The sequence below is a fragment of the Macaca thibetana genome, chromosome 2, assembly GCF_024542745.1.
Source record: "Macaca thibetana thibetana isolate TM-01 chromosome 2, ASM2454274v1, whole genome shotgun sequence".
NCBI lineage: Eukaryota > Metazoa > Chordata > Mammalia > Primates > Cercopithecidae > Macaca > Macaca thibetana.
In genome coordinates, this window is record NC_065579.1 from 138996363 (window position 1) to 139010356 (window position 13994).

Below are 13994 nucleotides of genomic sequence, written 5' to 3' on the forward strand. Positions count from 1 at the left end.
GATGGAGTCTCACTCTGTCGCCCAGGCTGGAGTGCAGTGGCATGATCTCCGCTCACTGCAAGCTGTGCCTCCTGGGTTCACGCCATTCTCCTGCCTCAGCCTCCCAAGTAGCTGGGACTACAGGGGCCCCCCACCACGCCCGACTAATTTTTTGTATTTTTAGTAGAGATGGGGTTTCACTGTGTTAGCCAGGATGGTCTGGATCTCCTGACCCCCTGATCCGCCTGCCTTGGCCTCCCAAAGTGCTGGGATTACAGGCGTGAGCCACCGTGCCCGGCCAAGTCTTTCTTTTTTTTAAATTATTTTCTTTAGTTTTTCCCACATGTTCTAAGATAAGTCTCTTATAATGTCTAGGTTTCTTTCCAAAGGTGATTAAAAATGAAGCATCATATTTTATACTTCTGAGGCAGAACTGCTAGAACAGAGTTTTGATTATCTGTTTGAAACAAAGCACTCAAATCTTCTAGCTTACTTGCATTTGCAGTCAGACATCTACAGATGCCAGCTAGATTACAGATGGCTAGCATAAGTTTTTTCATTACAGAAAGAAATTTAGAGCTTAGTGCAGTCTATTAAAAGAATTAAAGATTATGTCAAAGGACAACTATAAGAAAATACTTTGGTTCTGAAATACTGCTTCAGCTAGGGTTTATTTTGAAGCTCCCAGCCCAAATTTGTAGAAATGCAACCAAGATCTAATATTTAGTGTGTAAGAATTTTACAGGACATCCAATCAGTAGTAGTCTTAAAAGAGAATCTCGTAGGCTGAAGCAGGCAGATCACCTGAGCTCAGGAGTTCGAGACCACCCTGGCCAGCATGGTGAAACCCCGTGTCTACTAAAAATACAATAACTAGCTGGGTGTGGTAGTGGACACCTGTAATCCCAGCTACTCAGGAGGCTGAGACAGGAGAATTCCTTGAACCCGGGAGGCGGAGGTTGCAGTGAGCCAAGATCACGCCATCGCACACCAACCTGAGCAACAAGAGCGAAACTCCGTCTCAAAAAAAAAAAAAAAAAAAAGTGAATCACATAGATAAACATTGGGAATTTGCAGATAACTTTCATTTTAGGGTTTCTGGAGTTCCGTGGCGTAATCTTGGCTCACTGCAACCTCCACCTCCCGGCTTCAAGCGGTTCTCCTGCCTCAGCCTCCCAAGTAGCTGGGATTACAGGTGACCACCACCACGCCTGGCTGATTTTTGTGTTTTTAATAGAGACGGGATTTCACCATGTAGACCAGGCTGGTCTCAAACTCCTGACCTCGAATGAGCCATCCGCCTCAGCCCCCCAAAGTGATGGGACTACAGGCGTGAGCAACCGTGCCCAGCCCTAGGGTTTTCTTTTAGAATGTAGAGAATCTTCTATGGAAAAGACTGTATGAGGAAAGTGAGAATTGAAGTTATTTTAAGACTGGGCATGGTACTCACGCCTGTAATCCCAGCACTTTGGGAGACCCAGGCAGGAGGACTGCTTAGAGCCCAGAAGTTTGAGATCATCGCTGGCAACATAGTGAGACCCCAGTCACTACAAAAAAATTTAAAAATTAGCCGGGAGTGGTGGTATGCACCTGTAGTCTCAACTACTCAGAAGGTTGACCTGGGAGGATCCCTTGAGCCTGAGAGATTGAGGCTGCAGTGAGCCATGGTCATACCATTTCATTCCAACTGGGCGTTAGAGTAAGACACCGTCTCAAAAAAAAAAAAAAAAAAAAACAGAAAAATTCTTTTAAGGAAATTATTTAAGGAAATTTAGCCTTCTACCATGTTTATCAAGAACCTAAATGTTTGTGGAAATGTAAAATGGTTTTAACTTTATGGAGGGTGGTTTGTCATCACTAATAAATATGCCCATGCCATTCTGGCAGTTTCATTTCTAGGAATTTGTCCCAAGGAAATATTTGTGCATGTGTATAAAGAAAGGTATAAGTACATGATCGTTCAACACAACATTGCATATGTTATGGAAAAGCAGCAACAATCATAAACATCCACCTGCAGAGGACTGGTTTAAATTATAGTCGATGCATAGACTAGAATACTTGCTTAAGAGGAATTAGTGGTTTTGTACATACTCATAGAAACATATCTAATGCTGAATTAAAATTCATAGCTGCTGAATTTTAAAAAGCAGTTTACAGAGCAGTAGGGTTATCACTTACATGAGAATTTAACTTCTACTTTTTAATAGTAATATTTGCATATTTTTCCAGGCATTATTTGTATTGATACAGTCATTCATGGGGGAGGGGAACCCTATTGTGCATATTAGAACTATTAAACTGTAAGTTGTTGTTGATACTGATTTTTCTGAGACAGAGTCTCGCTCTGTCACCAAGGCTGGAGGGCAGTGGCGTGATCTCAGCTCACTGCAGTCTCCGCCTCCCAGTGTCAAGCAATTCTCGTGCCTCAGCCTCATAAGTAGTTGGGATTACAGGTGTGCACCACCATGCCTGGCTAGTTTTTTTTTTTTTTTCCGTAGTGACTGTTTTGTCATGTTGGCCAGACTGGTCTCGAACTCCTGGCCTCAAGTAATCCACCTGCCTTGGCCTCCCAAAGTGCTGGGATTACAGGCATGAGCCGCTGGGCTGGGCCAAGCTTTAAGTTCTTTTCCTGCTGTATACTTAGCTACATGGTTTGCCAGATGATCACAGAACATGTGTAGTCAGGTTTTTTTCTGTACTTTGAGGATTCTTGCTGCCCATTGGCCTTCATTTTTCATAGTATTTTCCTTGAGACCAGTCAATGATAAGCTTTGTCTAAGCTAATTTAAAAGGGATTTATAAAAGAATTTATTTCTTTTTTTTTTTTTTTTTTTTTTTTGAGACAGAGTCTCGCTCTGTGCCCAGGCTGGAGTGCAGTGGCCGGATCTCAGCTCACTGCAAGCTCCACCTCCCGGGTTTACGCCATTCTCCTTCCTCAGCCTCCCGAGTAGCTGGGACTACAGGCGCCCGCCACCTCGCCTGCCTAGTTTTTTGTATTTTTTAGTAGAGAAGGGGTTTCACCATGTTAGCCAGGATGGTCTCGATCTCCTGACCTCGTGATCCACCCGTCTCGGCCTCCCAAAGTGCTGGGATTACAGGCTTGAGCCACCACGCCCAACCCCAAGAATTTATTTCTGTAAGAGACTCCTTCACTGGTAAACTATGGAATGGGTTAGGGATTTCTTCCATTCAGGCAAGGGTGGTGTTTTCCTTCAGAGTTTGACTCATTAATTGTTAAAGACACACTTTCTGGATTTGTTTGTTTGTTTTTTGAGACAGAGTTTTGTTGTTATTGCCCAGGCTGGAGTGCAATGGTGTGATCTCGGCTCACTGCAACCTCCTCCGCCTCCTGGGTTTAAGCGATTCTCCTGCCTCAGCCTCCCTAGTAGCTGGGATTAGAGGCATGCGCCACCACACCCAGCTTGTTTTGTATTTTTAGTAGAGACAGGATTTCACCATGTTGGTCAGGCTGGTTTCAAACTCCTGACCTCAGGTGATCCCCCCGCCTCGGCCTCCCAAAGTGCTGGGATTGTAGGCATGAGCCACCACGCCCAGCCCACTTACAGGATTTTTTCCCCCTTCATGGTTGTATAAATGCAATACTTGGCACATAGGCAAACCTAAACAGTTTGCAAGTTGCCTACCCTTTTCTACATTGGATAAAATAAACCTCTTAAAATAGCACTTAACATAGTTTATATTTATATATATATATGTATATTAATAGTAGTTACTTCATGTTTGTTGAATGAATGAATGAAAAAGTAGCAAATCTACATAATGTAAATCCCAAGACAGCCAGGAATTTTGTCTAGACCTAATTGTCTAACATAGCACCAATTGGTACTTAATAAAAACAAGGCTGGGCATGGCAGTATGTGTCTGTGGTCCCAGCTACTTGGGAGGCTAAGGTGAAAGGATCGCTTGAGCCCAGGAGGTTGAGGCTGCAGTGAGCTGTGATTGCACCAGAGCACTCCAACCTGGGTGACAGACCCTGTCTCAAAAATAAAAATAAAAAACAATTAGTTATAACTCAGATGTTGCTATCTAAGGTAAGTAGTAATTACTATAATAAACAGAAGCTATACATTAAAATCTTAATTTTCTTTCCTCTGAACTCTACTACTGTAGGTGTGTAGTAGACTTCATACAAGCTAATCTTTTTGTAGCTCTGTTTCTTCATTTCTGTTTCTTCATCGGTTGGAGAAATTTTGCCTAAATTAATGAAAGTAAAAATACAGATATTAATGGCTCATAAGTGTGCACAACCCACCTCATCTATAGTAAGTAAAAGTGGCTCCCGTTTTGGGGTTTGAAAATGAAGAAGATCTGAATTCACAGAGGAGGCACGTGTAGAGATACGAGAAGTTCTTTTCCTACTCTAGTTTGGTACGTTGGTCTCACACATGTTCTGAGCCTAAGAACACAGTAGGACAGAACCTTCAGAAAGTATTGAGAGTATAACTCTTTAAAGAGGTTTAGTCAGTCTAAATTATTTGAGGGCATCATTTTTATTTGGTACTTAGAAGTCTAAAATCTTCCTGATTCTTGTTAAGGTTACAAAGAGTCTGTGTATTGTTGGTTAGTTTAACAGTAAATACCTTTTTATCATTGTTAAATGGGTTGTAAATAAAATATTTCTTTTTCTTCAGTGTTAATTTACAATCATAATGTTTAGATAATAATAGTAATTATATCATTTTTGGTATGTAATCTTATCCTACTGCCACTCCCTTCTTCTGCTGCACATACTACTAAGTATGACTTGGTCTCTATAATACTCTTTTATGGAGAAGGAAATTCTTAATATAGACTAAAGTAGGATTTTTTTAAGTTGTCTTTTAATGGCCTTTTATTCTAGTAAACTTAGATTTCTTATAGACATCAGTTTATTATGCCAAGCTCAGTAGCTCCTAGAGTGAGTGTAAATTTAGGCAAAGGAATAAACTGGTATTGTAGAAGAGATGGGGGAAAAGGAAATTTTTATTTTTGCTTTAAATTACTAAATCATGGTGTTTCCTGTCTCCAGTGCTTATCCCAATCAGTGTTTCTCTCTTTTCTTTTTTCCCTTCAGTCCTTAACCCCTAAATTCTTTGCTTGCATTAATTTGCTTCAGATTATAAGCCTAATGTATACTGTTCCAAATACATAAACTTTTCACTTTATCTCTGAGTGCTCTTTTAGAGTTCATCTCTTTGTTTTCCAGTAACTCATATTTGTTTCTTCTAATGCTTCACACTTCTCTCTCTCTTTTTTTTTCATGTTTCTCACATTTTTTCTTTCCACATTATCTGCTGTAGCAAACTTGAAATACATGCTTTTGGAGAAGAATAAAAACAGTGTTTAGCCATATTCCGGTTATTAGCAGCAGCTCCTCTTTCTTCACGTATACTCAAAGGGACCAGAAAGTTATTTAAGCTCTTAGTTGCTGCAAATGCTAGTCCATGTGTGCCTATGGGTCAGCACAACAGGTTTTTTTGTTGTTTTTGTTGTTCTTGTGTTTTTTGGTTTTTTGGGGGTTTTTTTGGGGGGGTTTTTTTTTTTTTTTTTTTTGGGTACAGATGAGAAAACTGAGACTGTGAGACATTCTGTGAATTTCCTAAGCTAGTTGGCAGCAGTGCCAGGATTCATAGAAATCTGGAGCAGGAAGACACACAATGAAGATTTTACTTTGAGGAATTTAGGGATCATCTATGTAAAGTGATTTTTCTGAGGTCACTAATTATGTTGTAGACTAGAACTCAAGTCTCCTAACTCCTATTATAGTGCCTTTTTTTCTTTTCTTTTTTTCTTTTTTTTTAGGAGATGGGTCTCACTATGTTGCCCAGGCTGGTCTTGAACTCCTGGGTTCAAGCGATCCTCCTGCCTCAGCCTCCCAAAGTGCTAGGATTACAGATGTGAGCCACTGCATCCAGCCTCTAATAGTGCTTTTTCCTAGCATACTTTTCTTCTCCTAAGGTAAAAGGCTGTTTGTCATGGTACAGCTACAGTGATTTTACTTGAGATATTTGACTTTGAGATGAAGATGAAGATAAGTATATAATGCAGTTGCCACATTCATTCTCATAAAAGTTGGTCATGTAGATAAGCAGTCATATATTTATTGTATTTTGGACTGTTCTGTGATTTAAAAATTATGTAGAGAGTAAAAATCATCATACCAGAAAACCCAATATTCTTTCCCCATTTCCCCTTTTTACTGTTTTGTAAAGTCATTCAAAAGATAAATCAAAGAACTATAAATGTATTTAAGAAGAAATTCAGCCTATATGTAATAAAATTTTGAATAGTCAAGTTCAGAAATTGGATTTTTAAAAAATTATTAGCTACTTTAACCCTTTTGAAATAGTCCCAAAAAGTGTTTTTCTCTTCCCGAGTTAAATTTTTTCATTTATTGACCTATTAAAGTATTTTTAGTGCTTTAGAGCTATTCTGTGTATCTGTTCATTTTTGTTATTTAGTAGTATATAGAAGTAGTAGATTGGGCTGAATAGATTTATTTCAGGATATATCTTAGATATTTGTGTTTTTTCATGAATCCCAGTTTAAGGGTTATTGCTTTCAAAAGGAAGAAATTTGGTTAGTTATGACTTGGCTAGTTGAAGTTTAGAGAACTGCTTTATACAGGATATTTTATTTATTTAGTGAGAAAAAACAACTTTTTATAATTTTATAATACTGTGTGAAAAACCTGATACCAAAACTTCTGAAAAAGAAACCAGGCCTAGGAGATAAGAAGTCTAGAGAAGATTATTAAATTGAGGATATTTTTAAGTTAGTTTCTAAATTAGTAAATTGTGGCTCGTAAGATTAAAATAATCTGATCCTTTAGTAAGATCTGAAGTAATATTTTTGCCCTTCAAAAAAGTGATTGTTATAAGTACTATTATTGTGAGATGATACTGCTTAGTCTACCTTGTATGTCAGCCTAAGCAAGATTAGATTTTCTCTTTTCTCTAATAGATGCCAATATTTAACATTGATTTTTATCTAATTTCAAAAATATCTATGAAATATATTTTCTGTCTCTGAATTAGAATATGTGTATATTTGTCTTTACTTGAAATATTATAGCTGGATGATAGATTTCAGAGCAATTTTTATGCTTAGGGAAGCCACTACCTCCCAAAAAGGTTTTCTTATGAGAATGAGGAAAATAAGTATACATTTTCATATTTATATTATTATGTTGATATGCTTGGATAATTGTATTTATAAAAGTAAAAAATGTTCAGTATTTTATCTAAAATGTAATAATGGATATTGTACAGCCAAAGAAATTAAAAGAAAAAGGACACTTTGAGAAAATGGCTTGTTCTTATGTATCTGAATATATACTGTGTTCACTTATGTTTTGTCAGACACTGAAATTGAGGAAGAGAGATTTGAGATTTGGCGTTCTGTTGGTTTATGGAGTGAGTTGATCAGAGATTGCTCCTTGGCTGAGTTGCTGTCTGCATAGGCTGTTAACAATTGTTTCTCTGGCAGCAGATCTTGTTCATCAGGATTGCATCATTTCTGGGAGAATGGCCAAGGTCCACAGCCTCAGTACAAAGACTGTCTGAAGCATATGAGGCCTGTTCTCTTTCTGAAGCGGCACTCCTCTTCCTGCCAGTCCTCTTCACAGGATTACTGAAGCAGACTTGTTCTGAATTTCTTTCATTGGATTGGTTGTTTATTGGACTCTTGTCTCCCAGCTGCTTCCGCCTCACCTGTCTGATGCAATTTCTTCTTCTGAAATCTCTGTTGGAATTGTTCATAAAACACTTTTTGTTTGTCTTCTCTGTGAGTGACCAGGGAGATCATACAGGTCTTGTGCTTTCAGCAAGTCATATAGAGAAGAGACTGTCAGAATGATGATATAGAGACTGTTGGCCATTTCTGAACCCAATTAAAAAGATGGGGTCATTAAGAAACATTTCTGGCATGTTCTATCTAACATCCTTTCCCCTAGAAACTGTATGTAAATGGCACCTCCTAAAGAGAGTACTCGGTACTACTGGAAGGTACAGGCTGTCTCTGTTTCTGAATCCGAGAACTTACCTAGTGTTCCTGTGGTTTCTGATGGATTGTTGGGGAAATAGTTAATAAGAATTTGAAATTGTGATGCATTTTCCCATACTGTACACTCACATCTATTTCTGTCTTTTCCTCCTTTCCTTTTTTCTTTCTTACTTGCTATTGCTTCTCCCTTGATGTACTTTATTTCTTCCTTCCTTTTACTGTTACTTTGATACTTTTTCTTTCTCTAATTCTGAGTATACTATTTTAAATTGTTTCTAAAAAATAGCTTATTTTCCAGTTTTTTAAAATTAGAAATCATAAAACATCAACGTAAATAAAATGCATGTGTTCTAATGCTTGGTAACTGGAATCCTATGAACAACTCTTTTCATGTTTATGATATGTTAATCTTTAAGCTGTTAATAACTCTGGCCAGTGTTAAATTTGACTTTTTGGAAAAAACACCAGAGACTTAAAGGATACTGATCATTTTCCCCCCAAAGTCCTGGATCACCTATTTTACCTTTCTTTTTGGAAGGTAGAAAATTAAGCCCCCCTTTTTTAAGCATGTTTCCATTTGACCACACATAGAAATGACTCCCTTTTATCTTTTTTTTTTTTTTTTTTTTTTTTTTTTTTTTTGAGACAGAGTCTCGCTCTGCCGCCCAGGCTGGAGTGCAGTGGCCGAATCTCAGCTCACTGCAAGCTCCGCCTCCCAGGTTCACGCCATTCTCCTGCCTCAGCCTCCCGAGTAGTTGGGACTACAGGCGCCCGCCACCGCGCCCGGCTAGTTTTTTTGTATTTTTTAGTAGAGACGGGGTTTCACCGTGTTAGCCAGGATGGTCTCTATCTCCTGACCTCGTGATCCGCCCGTCTCGGCCTCCCAAAGTGCTGGGATTACAGGCTTGAGCCACCGCGCCCGGCCATCATTATTTTTTATAGTAGGACAAGAAACTAGATGATGTGGAATGAAGGGAAAGAAAGGAGTAATAAATATGGACTTGTAATTTAATGGGTGATGATGGGCCCTTGTCTGGCTGGACAGCTATCGGACATCGGGTTAAAGATCTCTGAATTTGAGAACTGTTCAGTGGAGAAGGGAGTCACCTCTTAGGAGAGAGAAAAAGGAGTCCCTTGGAAAATGAGAGAGAATTCTAATTTGAAGGAAGGGGAAGAATTAGCCAGTGACAGAAGTATTTACCATTTATGTCAAATAATTTCCTTCCCTACCCTCTCGTTTCTGGCTTTATGGAAAAATTAAAGATTAAAGGGCAAAAAATTCAGTGCTGGATGGACGTAGGGTGGTAAACAAGATAGTATAGATGTAGGATGGTAAGCAAGATAGTATACAGAAACAAAATTGTTAATATAGCTGTAGAATTCCATTCTGTGTGTTGATCAATGTTATTTCTTTCTATACTAATTTATGTCTCAACTTTTTCTAGGTCTTCAGAACTACTAGCAGATAATTTGGGGGGACTTCATATTCAGAAGTCTATATAAAGGTGACTGACCCAAGTAAATCCTTTTAATTTCTGTTTTATTTTTTGCATTTTAATGACTGCTGGAATCATGTTGTAGTAAATGGTGATTATAATTTACTTGGCAAATATTTCTTGAACTTCTTCATGTGTCAGTTACTGTTTTGGCCATTGGAACTACAGCAGTGGATAAAAATCCCTGTCCTTATAGAGTTTATATTCTGGTAGGAAAAAACAAATTATAATAAGAAAATACTGCATTTGGATGATCTGTTAAATGTTCCTCAGTTAACATTTTAATAGTGACATTTTACAGAGAGTTACTTAGGGAAGGAACTATTCTTAGGGTAATATTTGAGAAATTTGGGGTTATTAACAGAATTTGAATTAAGAAGCCTTATTATTATTAAATCATTAGTTAGAATGAGATGGTCAAGCTAACCTATTATAGTTGCTTTCATCAGAAAAATGAAGCAGTCATGTTAAACTAGACACGAGGAAAAAGGAATATTTTTTATGAAATAGAAATTTATAGTTACCGACTTAATTTTTTTTTTTTTTTTTTTTTTTTTTTTTTTTTGAGACGGAGTTTCATTATTGTTGCCCATGTTGAAGTGCAATGGTGCGGTCTCGACTCACTGCAACCTCTGGTTCCCGGGTTCAAGAGATTCTCCTGCCTCAGCCTCCCAAATAGCTGGGATTACAGGCGCCTGCCATCATGCCCGGCTAATTTTTTTGTATTTTTAGTGGAGACTGGGTTTCACTGTGTTAGCCAGGCTGGTCTTAAACTCCTCACCTCAGGTGATCCGCCCACCTCAGCCTCCCAAAGTGTTGGGTGTGAGCCACTGCACCCGGCTGACTTAATGTTTCTTAAAGTTATTTATCAGCTATCCAAAATAGCTGTGTTGGTGTAGCAATCATTTATTCACTCATTAAGATGTTATCTGAAGGAAGTTTTCCATCTTTTCCTTTTAGTGTATCTTTTAAAAATTGCTCTAGGAAAAATATCAACTATCATCTTGGGTTTATAACTTGTCTTTTATCTGGAAACTGTACCTTTTTTTTTTTTTTTTTTTTTTGGAGACAGAGTCTCACTTTTGCTCAGGCTGGAGTGCAGTGGCCCCGTCTCAGCTCACTGCAATCTCTGCTTCCCAGGTTCAAACGATTCTTGTGCCTCAGCCTCCCAAGTAGCTGGGATGGATCATAGGCATGTGCCAACATGCCCAGCTAATTTTTGTATTTTTAGTAGAGATGGGGTTTCACCATTAAACCGTGCATTTTTTAAATGGGTATACAATAGTAATGGCTACAACAAAGGGTTTTTAATGATGTTGAGTACGGTTTTTGGTTTAAGTCTTTTACTGAAAATATAACACAATTCAGATTCCCTTTACTGATCAGGGGAGGTGTGGTGATAATCAGACTTTCTTATGATTATCTGGTCAGACAGTTTTGGGGCTTTTTTAAAAATCTGAATTATACAGTGATACTAATAGAAAGAGTTGTAACCAACAGCCCCCAGTATTTAACTGTGTCTTTTGGGTTTATTTGATGAGTGTTCTTGTTTTATCATTTACAGATTTTACTTCAGTTTCCCAAAGGCTTAGAAGATGTACTACCAAGGTCTCTGTTTGGATATACTGTTAGGGAAAGGAAACATACATGTGTAAGACTGGCCTAAAGGCAAAAAACTTTTTTTTTTTTTTTTTTTTTTTTTTTTGGCGACAGGGTCTCACTTTGTTGCTCAGGCTGAGTGCACTGGCACGATCTCAGCTCACTGCAACCTCCACCTTCCAGGCTCAAGCAATCCTCCCACCTCAGCCTCCTGAGTGGCTGGGGCTACAAGTGCATGCCACCACACCAGATTTTTTTTTTTTTTTTTTTTTTTTTTTTTTTTTTTTTTTGAGATGGGGTCTCACTCTGACGCACAAGCTGGAGTGCAGTGGTGTGATCTCACCTCACTGCAACCTCCCCCTCCTGGGTTCAAGCGATTCTCCTGCCCCAGCCTCCTCAGTAACTGGGATTGCTGGTGTGCACCACTACAGCTAATTTTTGTGTTTTTAGTAGCGAAGGGGTATCACCACATTGGCCAGGCTGGTCTCGAATTCCTGACCTCAGGTGATCCACCCGCCTTGGCCTCCCAAAATGCTGGGATTACAGGTATGAGCCACCGCACCTGGCCCACACCAGGTAATTTTTGTATTTTTAGTAGAGACAGGATCTAACCATGTTTCCCAGGCTGGTCTCCAACTCCCAAGCTCAAGCAATCCACCTGCCTCAGCCTCTCAAAGTGCTGGAATGACAGGAATGAGCCACTTCGCCTGGCCCAGTCATTCGCCAGCCCAACTATATGTCACCTCCATTTGGGTATAGGAACAGGCGTATTATCATACCCAGAGGTCTCACTTCATCATCCAGGCTGGAGTGCAGTGCATGATTATGGCTCACCGCAGCCTCTACCTCCTGTGCTCAAGTGATCCTCCCACCTCAGCTCCCAAGTAGCTGGGAACACAGGCGCACATCACCATGACTGGCTGATTTTTTTTTTTTTTTTTTTTTTTTTTTGCTATTTTTGGAGAGATGGAGTCTCACTATGTTGCCTCGGCTGGTCTCAAATTCCTGGGCTCAAGTGATCCACCTCGGCCTCCTAAAGTGTTGGGATTACAGTTGTGAACCACTGCACCCAGCCCACAATTTTTTTTTATTTGCATTAATCTTTGTATATCAAAGTAAGATTGGAGCATCTCAGACCATCTATCATTTAAAATTTACATTAACCGGCCAGGCACGGTGGCTCACGCCTATAATCCTAGCACTTTGGGAGGCTGAGATGTGGGTGAATCACCCGAGGTCAGGAGTTCGAGAATGCCTGGCCAACATAGTGAAACTTTGTGTCTACTAAACATACAAAAATTAGCCAGACGTGGTGGCGGGCACCTGTAGTCTCAGCTACTTGAGAAGCTGAGGCAGGAAAATCTCTTGAAACCGGGAGGCAGAGGTTGCAATGAGCCAAGATTGCATCATTACACTTCAGTCTGGGCAACAAAAGTGAAACTGTCTCAAAAAATAAAAATAAAATTTACATTAACCCTCTAGGTTGATTCAGTCGGTATCATGTACTTTAAATTCCTTTAGCTTTTTTAGTATTAATAATGGTTCTAATGACTTATTATGAATCAGTGCATCAGTCATGACTCTCTTTGTAGTCTTTTTTGCAACAGTCCTTGTTAAACATGGGTCTTTGACATTCACGTTGACTTTATTCCCCCTACATAAAATGCTTTTTTGTTTCATCTTTTTGATGTTTTTTTACACTACTGTAAAACTACTAATGTAAAGTCACACAAAGAACACTTGTTTCCCTCTGCACCATACCTCCAAATCTCTTAAGCTATTTTTGCTTTTTTTCTACTTCAGTAATTTCTGAGTCTTTCTGTTCCCAAATTTCACTGGTTTATGGTCACCATGTCAAGCTATCCTCATTGCTTTTTCATACACAGTTCTTTAGTCTTTATCATGAAACTGTACTCTTCATGATTTCGGGATTTTTTTCGTTGTTTTTAAAAAACAATTGACTTTTTTAGAGCAGTTTTAGGTTCACAGGAAAATTCATCAGGAGATACAGAGATTTCCCATACACCCTCTGCACCCACGCATGCACAGCCTCCTCCTGGTTTACATTTTTGTTCATATCTAGCAGCATATTATTACCCCACAAATAAAGTTGCTAAGATGATTGCATCTTCTCCCAAAATTATAGTTAAGATGATTTAAAAGAAGGAAGAGAGTGTTCAGTGACAAAAGAAGGCAGTAAGAAACAGCTGTTTCCAATCAAGTATAAACAACCAATTGATCTCTTTTAATTTGGAAGAAATAACATTATTGACTGCTTGTGAAACTGCGTTTATTTGTGGCCTAGGGAAAAAAATGAAGATCTTGAATTTTTAAAGAGTTTAGGTAAACTAGAATATTTCTAATAACCATCCTTTATCTTAAAACTTGTTTGCTAGATCCTAGGCTGCCAGAAAATTTTGTTTGGGCAGTTTTAGAATGGGGAGAAAGCGTTGGTTAGTGAGATGGGCAGACTCTTCCTTTCCCTTCAACTGAAAAGGAAGAAAAAAGTAAGCATAACTTTTTGCCCCCTACTTTGTGAAACATTAATGAAATGCATAGTAAATCATGGGACACTGTGGCTGTATTTATTTTATAGCTATCCCTTAAAAGCCTTGTTCAAGAATGCAGAAAAATATTCAGTAGCATTTAAGATAAACTTAAAGAACCATCTGATAACTAGGTATTTATTTTACTAGATATTTTCCTTTTCTATTGTAGTATTCCTCATGTCCATAACATGTTGGATGACGCTCTGCAGCTCACCCCCACTCTCAGAGTGGTCAGTCTCCATTAATTGGACCCCGTGATTTCCAATCTCTGCTGTGTTGGACGTCATGAGCATTGCAATCCCTCTGGGAGTCACCACACCAGATACATCCTACTCAGATATGGCTGCTGGATCAGAGTAAGTGC

At 38.8% G+C, this 13994-nt stretch overlaps 2 protein-coding genes across 15 annotated transcripts in view; both read left to right on the plus strand.

Moving 5' to 3' along the window:
* SETD5 (SET domain containing 5) overlaps nt 1–13994 on the plus strand; it is an 82540-nt gene that overhangs the window by 19714 nt on the left and 48832 nt on the right. For 12 of the 14 annotated variants that reach the window (XM_050778596.1, XM_050778609.1, XM_050778599.1 and 9 more), the window contains exons 2-3: nt 9432–9491; nt 13800–13986. Coding sequence is in view for 5 of the 14 variants with exons in the window: in XM_050778609.1 (XP_050634566.1) it covers nt 13916–13986 (71 nt within the window). In the remaining 9 variants the exon portion in view is untranslated. Of the gene's footprint in view, nt 1–9431; nt 9505–11046; nt 11134–13799; nt 13987–13994 lie in introns of all 14 variants that reach the window. The other 2 variants (XM_050778595.1, XM_050778600.1) reach the window with 2 other exon arrangements.
* Nucleotides 9461–13994, plus strand: part of MTMR14 (myotubularin related protein 14) — a 271851-nt gene continuing 267317 nt past the window's right edge. Inside the window, exon 1 of the mRNA XM_050778621.1 lies at nt 9461–9464. The gene's annotated coding sequence lies outside the window, so the exon portion shown is untranslated. The remainder of the gene's footprint in view (nt 9465–13994) is intronic.